We start from the raw sequence: 19,893 nt of genomic DNA, 5'->3' as shown, positions 1-19,893 counted from the left end.
AGCAATCCCGACAACGATACGACTTGGTAGGGATCGCTGGTGCGTCGCTACATGCTCACTAGTAAGCTGCTAAGCAGGCAGATCTCTTCAACGACGCACCAGCGATCCCGACAACGATACGACCTGGTAAGGATCGCTGGTGCATTGACACACAGCAGCTATTCTGAACGAGTCCAACCTGCGTCCCTGAGTTCTGCATCACCAACGAGGTCGCTCGTTGGCGTCAAACACAGCGATGCATGTTGGCCAGTGGGATGCTGACGATGAAAAAATGGCTCAGGACATTCGAGCACAATCAGCGATATCCAGCGGGGGGTCTCGCTATGTGAGACGGGGCCTTTACAGTAGCCAACAGTCCTACCATTAAAGGAAACCTGTCACGTACCTAAATGCTATTAACCTGCAGATATAGGGTCAATCTGCACTGTTGTCCGACCACCTTACTCAAAGCGTTGCTACTAACTTTGTTACTCCAGGGAGCGGCTGGCTTTCAGTCATAGAAGCGTGCCAGGAGTGGCTACAGTCACCGTTCACTACACAGCGAGTGATAACTGTAAGCTTGCCAGGCACTTTGATTGACAGTTTGGTTTATTAGCGTATCTATGCAGAGTGAGCTGTCAATCAAACTGCTGGGGCGTAATTACAGCTGCCGCTCACTACTAAGGCCACGTCGACATGTCTCATGACTGAAAGCTACAGCCTACTTGGAGAAATAACGAGGGTGCATTTGGTGCTGAAGGCTTAGTACACAGTATGGGGAAACAATTTTTATTACGAAAAAGTGTGTATGACTGGATAGAGAAGTTCAAGGAAGGTTGTGCAGGTGTCAGCCATGAAGAAGGAGCAGAACACCCATCCACGTTCACAGCTGAGTAAGTCATCACAACATTGAAAGCATACTCCTTATAGCCCTGATCTTGTCAGATAGGACTATCAAGAGGCTGTGAAGATGAAGATTCACATCTGATGAAGATGTGAAGAAAGTGGTGTATTCGTGGCTCGCAGCTCTGCCTAAAATATTTTTTAATGACGAACTATGAAAGCTTGTTGACCGGCAAAGTGTACTGAAAATCAGAAAGACTATTGTTGAAAAATTATGTATTTATCTTTCCTGAAAGCCGATTAAAATAAATTCTACAGAGTCCGGAAAAGTTTTGATTCACTCTCGAACACAATATTGAATTTTGAGATTTTGAAAAAAGAGGAATTAAGGACCCAGTTACAAATCAGTATCTACGTCGACAGTGTGCTAATTACTGCCCACCCATAAAACTGTTGTGACAGACATTTAATTCAAGAGGGTATATTGTCAGTAGAAGTCTCATAAAATTCAGAGGGTTGCAGTTCGCACACCACCATCACATTGTTTAATTTGACATGGATTCACTGCTTCCAACAGAAAAGCTCATGCAAAACGATGCCGCTACATGATGATCTACTGCCGCTGTCAGGATGTTCTCCAGCTTTTACTGCCATTCTGGAAGAACGCTTCAATTGACAGAAACAGCTATATCTCAACTTTATACAGCTCATGAATGTTTTAAAAAGAGAGAAGTCTAGTTAAGAAAGTACAAAGCAACGGTACAGGAATACTAGACAGGGCAGCACAGTGGCTTAGTGGAAAGCACTGGTGCTTTGCAGCATGGGAGTCCAGGGTTCAAATCCCACCATGGATGACATCTGCAAGGAGTTTGTATGTTCTCCCTGTGCTCAGGTGGGCTGTCACCCATGCTCTAAAGACATACAGGTAGGGGCCAGTGATGGAAGTGCTGTGGCTAATGATGGTGTTACCTGTGCAGCATCCAAGAGGGCTACTTGCCTGTCTGCTTCATTGGGCAAATAGTCTCAGTCCTTATTAAGAGCAGGTACAGGAATACTGTTCTTTATTTAGTGGTGCACATAGTGGCATGGTAAAGAAGTTCAAGTCAATGAATACGGTATTATTATCATTTATTTATATAGCACCATTAATTCCATGGTGCTGTACATGAGAAGGGGTTACATACAAAGTTATACATATTGGTTACAGTAAACAAATTTACAACGACAGACTGGTACAGAGGAGAGAGAACCCTGTCCTTGCGGACTAAAATGCTACGGGATAATGGGGAAGTGACAGAAGGTCGGGGATGTAGTAGTTATGGTGGTGTTGAGGTGGCAGAATGGTTATTGCAGCCTGTAAGCTTTCCTGAAGAGATGGGTTTTCAGGTTCCATTTGAAAGATCCGAGGGTGGTGGATAATCAGACGTGTGAGGCATGGTATTCCAGAGGATTGGAGATATTCAGGAGAGATCTTGGGGGCAGTTGTGTGAGGAACGAGTAAGTGTGGAGGATAGTAGGAGGTCTTGGGAGGATCGAAGATTACGTTCAGAGATATAGGGAGGGGACAGGTTGTGGAGGCGACAGGAGGTGGCAAGAGTTTGGACGTGTGGCTTGAAGGACAGGGCAGAGTCGAGAGTTACTCCGAGGCAGTGGATTTCTGGTGCAGGAGAGAGTGTGATGCCGTTTACCATAATAGATAGATCGGGTAGGTAAGATACGTGGGATGGAGGAAAGATGATGAGTTCGGTTTTGTCTACATTGAGTTTTACGAAGCGAGAGGTGATGAAGGAGGATATGGCTGATAGACACTCAGGAATCCTGGACAGCAGAGAGGTAATATCTGGGCCAGAGCGGTAGATCTGAGTGTCGACTGCATACAGGTGGTATTGGAAGCCATGGGACATTATGAGTTGTCCTAGGCCAAGGGTATAGATGGAAAAAAGTAGGGGCCCCAGGACAGAGCCTTGGGGGACTCCAACAGAGAAAGGGCGGGATGAGGAGGTGGTTTGGGAGTGGGAAACGCTAAATGTGCGGCGGAAAGGTATGAGGCGATCCAGGACAGGGCAAGGTCTTTGATGCCAAGGGAAGAAAGAATCTGTAGCAGTGGTCGACTGTGACAAAGGCAGAGGACAGGTTGAGAAGGAGGATGGAGAACTGTCTGTTAGCTTTGGCTGTGAGTAAGTCACTAGTAATTTTGGTAAGGGCAGTTTCAGTGGAGTGGTGGGGGCGGAAGCCAGATTGGAGGTCGTCAAGGAGAGAGTTAGATGAGAGGTGGGAGGAAAGTTGAGCATGGACATGCTGCGCAAGGAATTTGGAAGCTAACGGGAGCAGTGATATGGGGCGATAGCTGGGCATAGCAGTTGGGTCAAGGTTTGTTTTTTTGAGGATGGGTGTGAAGGTAGCATGTTTGAAGGCAGAGGGGAGGGTACCAGAACATAGAGATAGGTTGAAGAGATGGGTTAGGGCTGGAATGAGCGTGTTAGTGAGGTTGGGGAGCAGGTGGGAAGGGATGGGGTCAAGTGCACAGGTGGTGAGGCGTGATTTGGAAAGGAGATGAGTAAGCTCTCCTTCAGTGATGTTGGAGAGGGAGGTTATTAGGGAAGGGCAGAGGTCTGGTATGTGGAGTGGTTGGGGTGGTGAAACAGTAAAGGTTTGCCTTGTTTGGTCGATCTTATTTTTGAAGTAGGTGGCAAAGTCCTCGGCAGAGATGAGGGGAGTTGGAGGTGGCAGTGGTGGGCGGAGGAGAGTTAAAGGGAACCTGTCCCCCCCCCCCCAGGGTGTTTTTCAGTTAAAGAGCCACCTTCAGCAGCACTAAAATTGCATTCTGTGAAGGTGGCTCTTCTTTTTCTGACTCCCTAGTAACGCTGAAATATCGACTTTTATAACTAGCTCCTCATACCTGTAATGTGTCCCATAGGTATGGTGTGTCCCCCTATATCAGCCGCCTACCATCCATCCATCATGCCTTTCCGGTGTCTCGGCGCCGCCCACCATCTGTCCATCATGATGTCCCTGTGCGTCGCTGCATCCTCCTGTTTTGAATGCCGGCGCCTGCGCTGTGACAAGAGTTCTCGGGCATGCGCAGTGCGCGCTGCCCGAGAACCGACATCAGGCTATTGCACCAGGCGCAATAGCCTGATGTTGGTTCTTGGGCAGCGCGCACTGCGCATGCCCGAGAACTCTTGTCACAGCGCAGGCGCCGGCATTCAAAACAGGAGGAGGCAGCGATGCACAGGGGCATCATGATGGACGGATGGTGGGGGACACACCATACCTATTGGACACATTAAAGATATAAGGAGCTAGTTATAAAAGTTGATATTTCAGCGTTACTAGTGGTCAGAAAAAGAAGAGCCACCTTCACAGAATGCAGCCTTATTGCTGCTGAAGGTGGCTCTTTAACTGAAAAACGCCCTGGGAGGGGTGACAGGTTCCCTTTAATTGTACTGAACAGTTGTTTTGGACTGTGGAATAATGAATATACAAGGTTTATGAAATAGGTCTGTTTAGCAGAGGTGAGGGCTAATTTTATCAGGTTATTGTACTGTTATAAAAGGAATTATAAGGAGAACACAGAGGATACAGACTGCAATCAGAAAATGTCAAAAGCATGCAGGTCGGTAGCATGGTGGCACAGTGGTTAGCATTGTTGCTTTGCAGGACTGGGGTCCTGGGTTCAAATTCCACCAAGGACAACATCTGCAAGGAGTTTGTATGTTCTCCCTGCTTTTGTGGGTTTCCTCCAAGTTCTCCGGTTTCCTCACACACTCCAAAGATATCCTGATAATCTAGACTGTGAGCCCCAATGGGGACAGCTATGATAATGCCTGTAAAGGTTAAAAGTCCTTTTGGACCACCCTAAGCTCGAGAACCTACAATTGTTATGCTACTGAGTCCAGGAGTGAGCAAAGGTAGCACAATTCTCTCCCTAATACAAAAGACCTTGGACACAAATATGAATTACTTTCACACTTGGTCTACAATTTCTTAAACTGGTTTATCCACGCAAAACTAAGACTAGCCTTACAAATGAAATGGCTGTCAGCAGAACAATGCTTCATCCGATTATTCGGCCATCAGCCATCTCAGCAGACACTCCTATACACCGGAGGACTGCGATTTGCAGTCCAAAATGGGACATGCGTGATTGACATCTCTTGAGACAATCAGTTGGCCAATGTCCCCATACACATTAGACCGTCGGCCAAATTAGTTGATATTTGTGGCTTCCGCCAACTAGTTTAATGTGTATGGGGGCCTTAAGGATTATATATCAAATCATGGACAGGAGGTTGCGGCTGCATAAAACTATTGATCACAGCTATGCATTCATTTACTTCATGCTTTCATTGACTCTATTTCTACTTCATCCCACCAAGGACAACATCTGCAAGGAGTTTGTATGTTCTCCCCATGTTTGCGTGGGTTTCCTCCGGGCACTCCGGTTTCCTCCCACATTCCAAAGACATACTGATAGGGAATTTAGATTGTGAGCCCCATCGGGGACAGTGACGATGATGTGTGCAAACTGTAAAGCGCTGCGGAATTTGTTAGCGCTATATAAAAATAAAGATTATTATAAAGATTATTATCCTTTCCAAAGGAATCTATCCAAGTGTGGTAAAACATTAATAATGGCCTTGTCTGATCCATCTAGGTGCAGCAAGGATTACTTCGGCTGTCAGTATTATTTAATAAATTACTGACTTCAAGAGATGAATGATGAAAAACAAAATGTGGCGTTACAACAATTCCAAAATCTATTATTCAGGAGTTTTAATTAAATGATTAATTCTGATAAGAACTGCAAGCAAAGGATGTTCTGCAGATCAGCAGCGTTGTTACAATCTGGGATACCAAGGGAAATGAATAGAGACATTGTTTAAACACAGGACACTCGGCATTAAATCAATGGTCTTCACTCCAGAGTTCTAATTCAATTCTGATGGCATAGCAATTCAAGACAATAGAATACATTAGGCCAATTAATGCACAGGACATCATTCATTGCCTATTCATTAGAAAGGAGCAAAGAGTCAAAGTTGATGAGTCCTTTTTATATTAACCACTGAAAAACAGAAGATAATGACCTATCATCATGGTGTGAGGAGAGACATTTTAGCCAAGTGATTTACAACAGGCAGATTTCCATATTGCATTTCGTTAAAGAGGGACACAATTAAATCATTACTTCATTCTCTGTAAATTTTTCTCTAACCTATTTTTTTCTAGAAGTAAAAATGGAAATTATGAAAAAAAATAATTCTAACAAACTCTTTGGAGAGCAAGGCAACAATATCTTAGCAGTATGGGAATCATATATTTCACTTTTAGAATGTCCTAACTGTGTAAAGTATTGTTTTTTGGGGAAAGAGCAGCTTATCATTCAAGTTATGGATGATCTGCATGAAAGAGTATTGAGGTTTCATAATTTAGGACTGGAGAAGTTTTGAAATTTTCTAATAAACAAGTACAAGAGAGTCTGTCCAACCTGACAGTATAACAAGCACATAAAATAAAATCACACCTTCAGGCTAAGTTGTCCATTTTTCATCCCCCCAAAAATGTATTTTTCAACTATAGTGTTATCTGTATGCAATCTGTACGTGTATTTTTGAGATCCATATGGCATTTGTGTGACATCCACAAATTAAATGATGAATATGGCTCATACATGAAACCGGAGCAAAGTCCACCAAATTAGACAAAAAAATCAAGGATGATTCGGACCCTAAATATTTCTATTTTACAGTTAGTTGTCACAGGTGTAAAGAACCACACACCCTTCTGATCATCACATGAATGACTGGAAATGACTTTTGTCATCTGCAATTACACAATCAAGGTTACAATTTACTTACTGCTGGAAGTGATCCTGCAAATTCCAAAGAACGGGAGCAAGGATTATATTAGAATATCCCCTTAAAGGGAATCCATCAGCTGATCCATGCTTCCCTAACCACAGGCAAAATGAACTAGCGCCTTGCTGCACAATTGCCAGTGTTTCAGAGAAAATGACCAGACAGCCAAGGGACAATGCCGGAGATTAAATTTTGTCCGCTGCCACCTTTGGCTGGCTTTTCCTAGCACCACTCGAGTTAATTGACAAGTCTCTAGCTGTGTACAACTAGAGTGGTGTGCGGATATTCAAACCACTGGTTGCAATCGGGCATCCAAGCTCTGATTGACGTTGCCCAAGGTTTGGGTGGTATGAATCAGCTGACAGTTTTCCTTTAAGATACACTTGTACTTTATATACATACACATATAATCTGAAATATTACACCATACACCAGCAACAATTAGTTGTATGAATTTATACCTTTTGCAAGTATAGGACCGTTCCCTTCAGAATAGCGTAGAATGTTTTCCATCCTCGTTTTCCTCTTGGAGCTGTAAAACAAAAGAAAAAGATCTTCAGATAACCGTGTCATAGAAACCTATAGGCTAATAGTGTATTTCAAGTTACTTTCCAACCAGAATCATACAGATAAACACACATGAAACATTATTTAATACAGTACAGAAACAATAATTTATGTCTAATGTTAAGATGTTTAGGGATATTCCTAATAAAATATTATTTCTATGTACTGGTAAAATTGCCAGACTTTGGGCAAAAACAGAATACACTGTGGCCTAAGCCTCTAGTATCCTGAAGAAGGTTAATATTTCCCGTAAGAAGATCTGAACTCGTTCAGGAAAACACTTCCACTGTACAGTGTGGGGATTTTGAAGTAGGAAATATAAAAGCATGGTTTCCACAGGCTAGGCAGCCTTTCACATCTGATTAAATGTCTCCATTTAACTTTGACACTTGCTTACTGAGACAACAGGTTACCGACTACCACACCTCATAATAAGCCAACACATCAACTTCATAGCTTCCAGCATACTTTGATGTTATCTAAGCAGTTCTCCAGATTAAAGGAAATTCTTGGCACATCTACAGCCCTTTGTAATGACAAACAGCCTAGCTTTAAATGACACGAGATTGGATTATTATATCATAGACCACACAGCTGTCCAAATTCCGAGATGCATTACTGGATCCTTGACAGTGGGTTAAAATAGGTCACCCATGGAAATAATGCAATTCATTTTGTATGAGCTATAAGGTAGTACTGGAAATTGAACAATGAGGATTAAATTAAAAGAACTGGAAAAAAATAAATGGAATATATTTAGCAAACTCAATTTACTTAATTCAGAAAAGGGCGAGTTACTCTGTTATATCTAATATATAAAGCTCAATGTGTGTTTGTGTGTATGTGTGTATGTCCGGGATTGGCATCTGCACCGTCGCAGCTACAGCCACAAAATTTTGCACAGTCACACGTCTGGACCCCGAGAGCGTCATAGGCTATGATGTGAGGCGAAATTTTAACCCTGCGCGTTCCAATTCACCAAACAATTTTGCCCCTATCTACATAATGGAGAAAAAGTGAAAGGAAAAGTGTTGGAGGCAAATTGACAGCTGCCAGATGTGAACAAGGGGGACTTAAAGAATGAGAGCGATGGTGCCAAAGAGTATATACAGTTGCTAAGGTGGGGCCCTGACATGGGATACTCACCACACACGGAGATATGAACACACACACAAAATGCGCCACACACTACCACATGCTTCAACACATATACCACCCTCAGCACACATTTCACCACACATACACCAACCTCGCCACATAAAAGTCGAAACACAAAAGTCGCCACTCAAAACTCGCCACACTGTCCCAGAGCTGTTTAAAAGATGAAAAATGAGCTGTGGTTGGTTGCTATCAGCAACAGTTTTCTTTGTGGACAGTTGTGGTAACTGAGGCCTATTATTCTTATCATTTCTATGGTGTTATCGTCCTTCTGTAAAGCTGGAAATAACACAATTTATTACCGTGCCAACACAGACCACCCTCTGACACAGACTGCAGGGGGAGCCCAGTATCACACAGGATAGGATTAGATACACGGCTCAGCAGTCAGTATCACACAGGAGAGGATTAGATACACGGCTCAGCAGTCAGTATCACACAGGAGAGGATTAGATACACAGCTCAGCAGTCAGTATCACACAGGAGAGGATTAGATAAACAGCTCAGCACACAGTATCAGACAGAATAGGACTAGATACACGGCTCAGCAGACAGTATCACACAGGATAGGATTAGATACACGGCTCAGCAGTCAATATCACACAGGATAGGATTAGAAACACGGCTGAGCAGTCAGTAACACACATGATAGGATTAGGTACACGGCTCAGCAGTCAGTATCACACAGGATAGGGTTAGATTCACGGCTCAACAGATGGTATCACACAGGATAGGATTAGATACACTGCTCAGCAGTCAGTATCACACAGGATAGGATTAGATACATGGCTGAGCAGTCAGTAACACACGATAGGATTAGATGCACAGCTCAGCAGAAAGTATCACACAGTAGAGGATTAGGTACACAGCTCTGCAGACATCACACAGGATAGGGTTAGATACACAGCTCAAAAACAGGATGTGCTAAAAGGAGAGGACATTTTCATTCCAAGAATCATTGGATCTGATTTGTGTTTTATTTTAAACGCCTCCAGTTTCCAGTTCAACTGCTATTTGCAATGTCCATTATCAATGCTCAGGGACAGTCCTTGAAAGTAGTAGGGATCGATTTAAGTAGTAGGGATCGATTTGCAATCTACATGCTTTTCTCATTGTCAACTTTACGTGATCTATTCAAGAGTTGGAACTGCCAAAAATCTGTTCATCTTTGCACCGAAAGGAAAAACCAAACATGTTGTTTATCAAAAGGCTCTTGAATGAGTTGAAAATAAAATATTATCAATACTTGGGTAATCGTTTAGTTAATTTGTGTTGCAAATCTGTAGTGTTGAATATATGATGTGAAATGTTTTTATGTGCAATATAATCATTATAATTTGTTATAACTAACCACAGTTGGTTACTATGCCCAGGCAACGCCGGGCTCTTCAGCTAGTATATTATAAAGGCAAAACAACAATGTGCCCAGCCCCAAGATTTTAGATACGGTAATTATGAATGATCTGCAGCTCCTCTGCCTAAATTAATAATGCCAAAAGTAGTCAAAATAATAAAAGTAGTCAAATAGAGGCACAAAATTTTTTAACTTATTTGATTTACTATTTATCTATAACTGAATTCCATGTATACATTTTTTATGAGGCAGTGACAAGTGTTATATGCAGGGGTCGCTTTGAGTCCCCCAGGATGTGCAAAGAAGCATACGGAGGCCATGGGAGTGCATTGGGCAAGCTATTTGTCCAAGGCAGATTTAAGAAAACCTGTCAGGCAGGGGCGTAACTACCACGGTTTCAGCTGTGACAGGGCTTGGAGTGTTCAGGGGCCCGCTTGTGAGTTTGCATTTCGAAGGTGAGTTGTGTAGTGGTAGTGTCAGGGGAGTGTCAGTCTCTGGGAGCTGCAGCCGCTCATTGGCTGTGCATCGTCGTGCTTTGATTGGCTGCCAGGCTGCAATTGGCCTGACGCTGATTAGTTCATCAGGGCAGCGAAGGCGCGCATTCAGGAGCGCGCTCAGTCCCTGAGGCAGGCTTAGACGGTGGAAGGCGCGCATTCAGGAGCTTGCAATGGCTATTCTGTGTGCACAGTACCTGTGATGAGGTCACATGAGGGAAGGAGTCAGAGGTCACATGATCAGTTGCCTCAGTGTATGTAGGACTCTGCTGTGCTGGTTGTCATGGTGCTGGATGAGGGGAAGTTCATGTGTGGGGTCAGGAGGGGTTTACAGTGTGGACGTAGCAGAGCCGTGCGTGTACGAGGTGGTACTGCAGTTGTGGAAATAAAAGGATAATGGAGGTCGTAGAGGTTCTCACCTCCCCTCCCCCATAAATCACTGATAAATAATGGAGATTCTAACTGAATTTGGGTGAGGCTGTGGAAGAAAATTTTAAGTCAGAGGTCATATACAATGACCAGAACGAGCACAGCAATAAGATATAAGGTTGTTATACATTATCAGCAAGGTCTCTCCCATCAAAAGATGTCAAAGAACACTGGGGTGTAAAATTGAGCTCTTAAATATCTTTTGACAAAGCCCCTAGTCTGCAAGGCTGAGTACCATAGACTAAGTGATTCCCCAATGTTTCTTAGTGCAGCATTTGAAATACATCTCAAGCTTACTTCTCAATGAAATTGGAAGATGTCCAACAGTGCCATCAGCTCAGGAACTGGAAACATCTATTGGGGCCCAGGTATATCATCAAATGCTCCAAAATGTCTGCCAGAAGTAGTCTTTATGGAAGAATAGCAGCCACAAAGTCATTACTTCGATTTAAAAAAATTCAAGCAACTCAACTATAAACGAAAACCTATTAACCGTGGTGCTAAAAAATGGCAGCACATGCTCTTGACTAATGGGTCAAAATTTGAAAAAAGTTTGTTCAATGAAAGACTTGAGAGCTGTACAATAATGAGTGTCTGCGATTCAGCAAATTAATTTGGACATTTGGCCAGGATTAAAGGTGCCCTCAATGCTGAGAAACTGGCAGACACTTACTTATCCATCATGCAACAGCTTCACAGAGGTCTGTAATTGACTTTTAGGCTATGTGCCCACGTTGCGTGTTAAAACGCACACTGAAAACTGGACTCCTTCCCAGAAATCGCGCAGTTTTTCCGCACGATTTCACCACGATTCTGTTCGCGATTTTGCTGCGATTTTCTCAAGCACTTTCCAAGCGATTTGAAGCATCGCTTGGAAAGTGATTGACATGCTGGTCACACTCATCAAACATAGTGTTTGACAAGTGTGAGCAGCTTTTTACTATTGAGGCCGCCTATGCGGCTTCAATAGTAAAAGATAAAATGTTAAAAATGATAAAAAAATAAAAAATCGGTGTATATTTACCTTCCGACGTCCTGCGCTGCCATCCCGGGCCTCAGCGTTTCCAGTAATGCCTTGCGAGACCTGTGACTCTGCGAGACCGCTAGAGTCACGCGAGACTACGTCATCACAGGACCTTGCCGTAAGGCATTACTGGGAACGCTTAGGCCGGGAATGCAGCGTGGGACGTCGGAAGGTAAATATACCCCAATTTTTTATTCTTTTTTTTACAGGGGTATGGTACCCAGGGCCTGGAGGACAGTCTCCTCTCCTCCACACCGTGGGTACCAACCGCACATGAGACGCTTAACTTCCCGCATGGTGGGCATAGCCACATGCAGGAAGTAAGCAATTCTTTGCGATTCCGCACAAAAGAATGATCATGCTGCGATTTTTTCCGCGATGCGTTTCCGTCGCGGAAAAAAGCGCAGCATTAGCACAGCATGTGCGGAATGCCATAGGAATGCATGGGGTGCATTCTGTACACGATTTTTAAACGTTTTCGCAGCGTTTTCGCGTTGAAAATCGCGGCAAAATCGCATCGTGGGCACACAGCCTTAATTGATTTTTTGTTAGCAGCATGAGAACAACCCCAAACATACACTCAATACTATTAAGAACTATCTTCAGTGTAAAGAAGGACAGAGAGTCCTGGAAGTGATGATATGACTCACACAGACTCCTCAACATCATCGAGTCTGTCTGAAATTATATGAAAAGAAGGAAGGATTTGTGCATGCCTACACCCACAGAAGATCTGCGGTTAGAATGCAAAGATGTTTGGAACAACCTCCATGTCAAGTTTCTGCAAAACTGTGTACAAGTGTAACTGGAAGAATTTATGCCATTATGAAGGCAAAGGGTGGTCACACCAAATACTGATTTGATCTACTGTAGATTTCTCTTGTTCATTCACATTGCATTTTGCTAACCGATAAAAAAAAAGCCATAAATGCTTTATTTTTTTAAAACATTCATTTTAAAAGCATTTTTTACATACCTGCCTAAATCTTTTGTACAGTAATGCATATATTTGGGCGTGCAGATGGAAGTAGAGCCTTACAAACAGAGCCATTTGATATAAAAGTCGTTGCTGTAAGGCCATTTCTAGTTTTCATCAAGCTATGAGCGCACAAAGAAACCACAGCTGGTATATTGAAAGTAATCCTTTCAAGCCATAATACTCAATTTTGGAAGCTACTTTTTGTTTGATGTAAATTAGCACAGACTTTCAAATATTGATTCAGTTTTGAAAAATTAAAATCGAATAACATTATCATATGAAAGTAATCATGAAAAAAACATTATCCATTAAAGAACTATAAGAAAAAATGAACTCCAATAGTAAATGGAATATTACAGGTATTCTCTGACATACTTGAAGATATATGCATTCTTTCTTTCATTCAATAGGAATCTGCATTTGCTGGACTGCACTGGGAAAGCCTACAAAATCCAAAGGCTAACTCAAACATCAATGCCAATCGGTCCGAGCATGGTCCAATACTGCATGGACTGGCTTTGCTGCAATTCTCCCGACACAAGCGTGACAGCGTCATATATTTCTGTGAATCTTTCACACTTGGGTCGGAGCTATAAACCAGCCCATGTATTAGCAGTCCGTGCTCAGTCAGATTCATAGAATCATAGAATCATAGAATTGTAGAGTTGGAAGGGACCTCCTGGGCCATCTGGTCCAACCCCCTGCTCAAAGCAGGATTCGCTAAATCATCCCAGTCAGATGTCTGTCCAGCCTCTGTTTGAAGACTTCCATTGAAGGAGAACTCACCACTTCTCGTGGCAGCCTGTTCCACTCATTGATCACTCTAACTGTCAAAAAGTTTTTTCTAATATCTAATCTGTGTCTCCTCCCATTCAGTTTCATCCCATTGCTTCTAGTCTTTCCTTGTGCAAATGAGAATAAAGTTGATCCTTCTACAATGTGACAGCCCTTTAGATATTTGTAGACAGCTATTAAGTCTCCTCTCAGTCTTCTCTTTTGCAAACTAAACATTCCCAAATCCTGCAACCTTTCTTCATAAGACAGGGTTTGCAGACCGGTCACCATTCTGGTCGCTCTTTTCTGAACTTGCTCCAGTTTGTTGATGTCTTTTTTAAAATGTGGTGCCCAAAACTGGACACAATATTCCAGATGAGGTCTGACCAAAGAGGAGTAGAGGGAAATAATGACTTCACGTGATCTAGACTGTATGCTTCTGTTAATACATCCTAGAATTGCATTTGCCTTTTTTGCTGCTGCATCACACTGTTGACTCATATTCAGTCTTTGATCTATTAGTATACCCAAGTCTTTTTCACATGTGCTGTCACTTAGCCCTATTCCTCCCATTCTATATATGCTTTTTCCATTTTTATTGCCCAGATGTAGTACTTTGCATTTCTCCCTGTTAAAAACCATTCTGTTAGTTGCTGCCCACTTCTCCAGTTTATTTAAATCTTTTTGAATCCTCTCTCTCTCTTCTCTAGTATTAGCTATCCCTCCTAGCTTTGTGTCATCAGCAAATTTAATCAGTTTACCCTCAATTCCTTCATCTAAATCGTTGATAAAGATGTTGAACAATACAGGGCCCAGGACAGAGCCCTGTGGTACCCCACTTGAGACATTCTTCCAACTGGATGTGCAGCCATTTACGACCACTCTTTGGGTCCGATCACTAAGCCAGTTATGAATCCACCTAACAGTTGCCTTGTCCATTCCATACTTAATCATTTTTTCAATAAGGATTGTATGAGAGACTTTGTCAAATGCTTTGCTGAAGTCAAGATATACTATATCTACAGCATTTCCTTGATCCACCCAATCAGTGATACCGTCATAGAAGGAAATTAAGTTAGTCTGACATGACTTATTAGTTACAAACCCATGCTGACTCTGTTTAATCACTTCATTCTTATCCAGGTATTGACATACATGTTGTTTAATAATTTGTTCAAAGATCTTTCCTGGTATAGAAGTCAGACTCACCGGCCTATAGTTACCTGGGTCCACCTTCTTCCCCTTTTTGAAGATAGGAACAACATTTGCTCTTCTCCAGTCTTCTGGCACTTCTCCTGTTCTCCAAGAATTTTCAAAGATTATAGAGAGGGGTTCAAAAATTTCTTCTGCTATCTCCTTCAGTACTCTGGGGTGTAATTCATCTGGACCTGGAGACTTGAATTCATTTAGGCTAGCTAAGTGTTTCCTCACTATCTTTCTGTTTATAGATATCCTGGATTCTTCTATTCCCTTAATAGGACAGTGAATAACAGTTGATGTTACATTTCCTTTCTGAGAGAAAACAGATGCAAAATAGGAATTTAAAAGTTCAGCCTTCTCAACATCCTGTCTTACCATTTCATCATTTTCATCCTGTAAAAATCCTATAGCATCTTTGACTTTTCTTTTACTTTTGACATATCCCCAAAATCCTTTATTATTGCTTTTGACATCTCTTGCAAGCCTCAATTCATTTTCAGCTTTAGCTAATCTGATTTGTGCCCTGCAGGTTCTGCAGACAGCATTATATTCTTCTTTAGATATGCCTCCCTCTTTCCATTTTATAAACATTTTTTTCTTCCTTTTTAGCATGTGCTTAAGTTCTGTGTTCATCCATCCTGGTTTCCTTAACTGCTTCCTATTCTTCCCTCTTTTCGGAATTGTTAACAACTGTGCTTTGAGAATTTCATTTTTCAAGATTTCCCATCCTTCCTGGACATTTTTGTCTTTAAGGATATCCAGCCATTGGATCCCTCCAATTCTCTTTCTGAATCCCTTAAAATCTGCCTTTCTGAAATCTAACCTTGACGTCTGAGTCTTCACAGGTCTTCCGCCTCTAGTTATCCAAAATTCTAAAATAGCATGGTCGCTACCTCCTAGGGTCCCAGCCACTTTTACCTCCTCAACCATTTCCTCCCTGTTTATAAGGATTAGATCCAAGGTAGCAGTTCCCCTTGTTTTCTCCCTTACCTTTTGGAAGATAAAGTTGTCAGCAAGAGAGGATAAGAATTTCCTTGACCTGTTAGTTTTGCCTGAGAGAGATTCCCAACAAATGTCTGGATAGTTGAAATCTCCCATGACAACTATGTCATATTTTTTGGAGAACTTGGCCATTTGATGCATAAAGAGTTCATCCATATCTTCAGCTTGCACAGGCGGCCTGTAGTAAATGCCTACAATGGTGTCCTTTCCATTGTTCTGTCCTTGTATTCTTACCCAAACAGTTTCCACAGAACTCCCAGTCTCTGAAGCTTCAATCTCTGTGCAGATATACGCGTTTCTAACATACAATGCGACACCCCCTCCTCGTTTATCAAGTCTGTTTCTTGCAAATAAGTTGTATCCTTCTAGTCTTGTATTCCAATCATGTGTATTGTCCCACCAAGTTTCAGTGATTCCAATGACATCATATTTCTTTTCCTGTGTTAGTAGTTCCAATTCTCCTTGTTTGTTGCCCATGCTTTGTGCATTAGTATAGAAACATTTTAGTTTGTGATTGGTTTCTCTTTCTCCAATATTTTTATTAATTAGATTCTTTCGTCTTTGTTCTTCCTTTCCACTTCTAATAGCAGAGTTCTCAATAGCATTTGTCAGGTGTATGGCTTTTTCTGGTCTTTTGCTTCCCTTCCCATGTTGTTCTAGTTTAAAGCTCTCCTTACAAGTGTAGCAAGGCGACTTCCAAATACATGCTTTCCAGTCTTCGTAAGGTGCACCCCATCTCTAGCAAGTAGTCCATCGTATAAGTAGTTCACTCCGTGATCCAGAAATCCAAATCGTTGCTGACGGCACCATCGACGTAGCCAGTTGTTCACCTGCAGAATCTTATTCCACCTCCTTGTTCCATGGCCATCCACTGGGAGGATGGAAGAGAAGACCACCTGCGCTCCCAGTTCTTTCACTTTCTTGCCTAAGTCTTCAAAGTCTCTGCAGATGGTTTCCAGGTCGTTTCTTGCAGTGTCATTTGTCCCCACATGTAGTAGCAGGAATGGGTAGTCATCTGTAGGTCTGAAGAGTCCTGATATCCTGTCAGACACATCTTTAATTTTTGCACCTGGAAGACAACACATTTCTCTTGAAGTTATATCCGGTCTGCAGATAGCGGCCTCTGTTCCTCTCAACAGGGAATCCCCCATGACCACCACTCTCCGTTTCTTCTTCACAACATTTTTCTTTCTCCATCCAGGAGGACTCTGAAGGCGTACAAGGTTGCTGTTTGTTGGCAAAGTCTTATCCTGATGTATTTCTTCATTGTTTTCCTGCGTGAGAGCCTGGTACTGGTTTCTGAGCAGTATGGGTGCTGACTGCCTCCTGATCCTCCTGCTTCTCTGGGTCACATGTCTCCATTCCTCTGTTTCTTCAGGTGCACTTCGAATTTCTTCTCTTTCTGTAACATGAAGAGATAATTCTGCTCTGTCCAAGAACTCTTCACCTTCCTTAATGATCTTCAACGTAGCTAACCTCTCTTCGAGATTTTGCAACTTTTCCTCCAACAGGGACACAAGCTTGCATTTGTGGCATGTGAAGTTTGGCTTTTCCACTGGTAAGTCTGTGAACATGTAGCAAGAAATGCAGCTCACCAAATGGCTCCTGGCCTCTTCCATCTTGAGATTTCTTAAAAACGATGAAGGATGAGCCCAGAAGGCACTGGGAATATGCAAATGATCTCCTCAAGACTCTTCCCCTGGTTTTCCGATTTCCTCTTTTCAGCTGCAACGGCCAAAACCCAGTGATCGTTGAGCTCGCGGAGACTCTTCACTTATCCCAGAAGGCACTGGGAATATGCAAATGATCTCCTCAAGACTCTTCCCCTGGTTTTCCGATTTCCTCTTTTCAGCTGCAACGGCCAAAACCCAGTGATCGTTGAGCTCGCGGAGACTCTTCACTTATCCCAGAAGGCACTGGGAATATGCAAATGATCTCCTCAAGACTCTTCCCCTGGTTTTCCGATTTCCTCTTTTCAGCTGCAACGGCCAAAACCCAGTGATCGTTGAGCTCGCGGAGACTCTTCACTTATCCCAGAAGGCACTGGGAATATGCAAATGATCTCCTCAAGACTCTTCCCCTGGTTTTCCGATTTCCTCTTTTCAGCTGCAACGGCCAAAACCCAGTGATCGTTGAGCTCGCGGAGACTCTTCACTTATCCCAGAAGGCACTGGGAATATGCAAATGATCTCCTCAAGACTCTTCCCCTGGTTTTCCGATTTCCTCTTTTCAGCTGCAACGGCCAAAACCCAGTGATCGTTGAGCTCGCGGAGACTCTTCACTTATCCCAGAAGGCACTGGGAATATGCAAATGATCTCCTCAAGACTCTTCCCCTGGTTTTCCGATTTCCTCTTTTCAGCTGCAACGGCCAAAACCCAGTGATCGTTGAGCTCGCGGAGACTCTTCACTTATCCCAGAAGGCACTGGGAATATGCAAATGATCTCCTCAAGACTCTTCCCCTGGTTTTCCGATTTCCTCTTTTCAGCTGCAACGGCCAAAACCCAGTGATCGTTGAGCTCGCGGAGACTCTTCACTTATCCCAGAAGGCACTGGGAATATGCAAATGATCTCCTCAAGACTCTTCCCCTGGTTTTCCGATTTCCTCTTTTCAGCTGCAACGGCCAAAACCCAGTGATCGTTGAGCTCGCGGAGACTCTTCACTTATCCCAGAAGGCACTGGGAATATGCAAATGATCTCCTCAAGACTCTTCCCCTGGTTTTCCGATTTCCTCTTTTCAGCTGCAACGGCCAAAACCCAGTGATCGTTGAGCTCGCGGAGACTCTTCACTTATCCCAGAAGGCACTGGGAATATGCAAATGATCTCCTCAAGACTCTTCCCCTGGTTTTCCGATTTCCTCTTTTCAGCTGCAACGGCCAAAACCCAGTGATCGTTGAGCTCGCGGAGACTCTTCACTTATCCCAGAAGGCACTGGGAATATGCAAATGATCTCCTCAAGACTCTTCCCCTGGTTTCGGCATGGATGTGTGAATGAGCCCTTCGGAATCAATATCAAAACAAAATAAGTGACGGGAAGAAGAACTATATAATTGGGAGCAGTGTTGGACTGGGGGCCCTCATCCAGTAAGGAATAATATAGGTAGGAGGGGATGGAGCCCTCAATCAGTTATGAAGGACTCGTGGCCCATCCCACAACACTGATATCATCCTTCAGTGAATGAGGGCCCCCACATACTGACACCTACACCTAGATACGCATTGTACATGAGTAGAGAAAGTTTTCTTTCTATATTAGTAAAGTCATAACTGGTTAAGTGCCTCCTCTCATTTCCCATCTCTGTCAATAAGGGCTCTTTCACAGATCAGATTTTTTTCGTAAATGTGCTATCCATCATTTTTGCAGCTAGATCATGGACCTATTACAGCGAATATGCTTTTTCACTGTTCCGGGGGCGGAAGAAGCAAGGATGAAACGTATGTTGGGGTGAGGGGCAACGCTCCATCAGTTCTGTTACCCAGTCCCAGTATGCCGTTCTCTGCAGGCAGGTATTGTCTCTCTGTTCACTACCTTCTAGATTACAGAAATTCTTTACTTGGCTTCCATCTGACATATTTGTACTAGAGATATAAGGGTCTCTGCTGCACATCTTATACTGCACTGTTGCACCTTAATCTTATTTGCTTTTTTCTTGACCAGGCATATAGGAATTTGAACTCTAGGTGTTCTTATAGGGATTAGTCCCCTGGATGTATATACTCCTCAGAAGGTTCATTTACCTCTCTCTATATACACTCACTGGCCACTTTATTAGGTACACCATGCTAGTAAGGGGTTGGACCCCCTTTTTCCTTCAGAACTGCCTCAATTCTTCGTGGCAGAGATTCAACAAGGTGCTGGAAGCATTCCTCAGAGATTTTGGACCATATTGACATGATGGCATCACACAGTTGGCGCAGATTTGTCGGCTGCACATCCCTGATGCGAATCTCCCGTTCCACCACATCCCAAAGATGCTCTATTGGATTGAGATCTGGTGACTGAGGAGGCCATTTGAGTACAGTAAACTCATTGTCATGTTCAAGAAACCAATCTGAGATGATTCGAGCTTTATGACATGGCGCATTATCCTGCTGAAAGTAGCCATCAGATGTTGGGTACATTGTGGTCATAAAGGGATGGACATGGTCAGCAACAATACTCAGGTAGGCTGTGGCGTTGCAACGATGCTCAATTGGTACCAAGGGGCCCAAAGAGTGCCCAGAAAAA

At 43.1% G+C, this 19,893-nt stretch overlaps 1 protein-coding gene across 4 annotated transcripts in view; it reads right to left on the bottom strand.

Annotated features, from left to right (window-relative positions):
• Nucleotides 1-19,893, bottom strand: part of PSD3 (pleckstrin and Sec7 domain containing 3) — a 662,461-nt gene that overhangs the window by 91,854 nt on the left and 550,714 nt on the right. For all 4 annotated transcript variants that reach the window (XM_073543269.1, XM_073543278.1, XM_073543289.1 and 1 more), the window contains one exon: nt 7,145-7,215. In XM_073543269.1, the coding sequence (XP_073399370.1) occupies nt 7,145-7,215 (71 nt within the window). The remainder of the gene's footprint in view (nt 1-7,144; nt 7,216-19,893) is intronic.

This window comes from Dendrobates tinctorius, unplaced genomic scaffold (genome assembly GCF_039654945.1).
Source record: "Dendrobates tinctorius isolate UK_male_01 unplaced genomic scaffold, ASM3965494v1 ptg000011l, whole genome shotgun sequence".
Classification (NCBI taxonomy): Eukaryota; Metazoa; Chordata; class Amphibia; order Anura; family Dendrobatidae; genus Dendrobates; species Dendrobates tinctorius.
The sequence above is the reverse complement of the archived record's forward strand: the minus strand, read 5'-3'. Positions and strand labels throughout refer to the sequence as shown.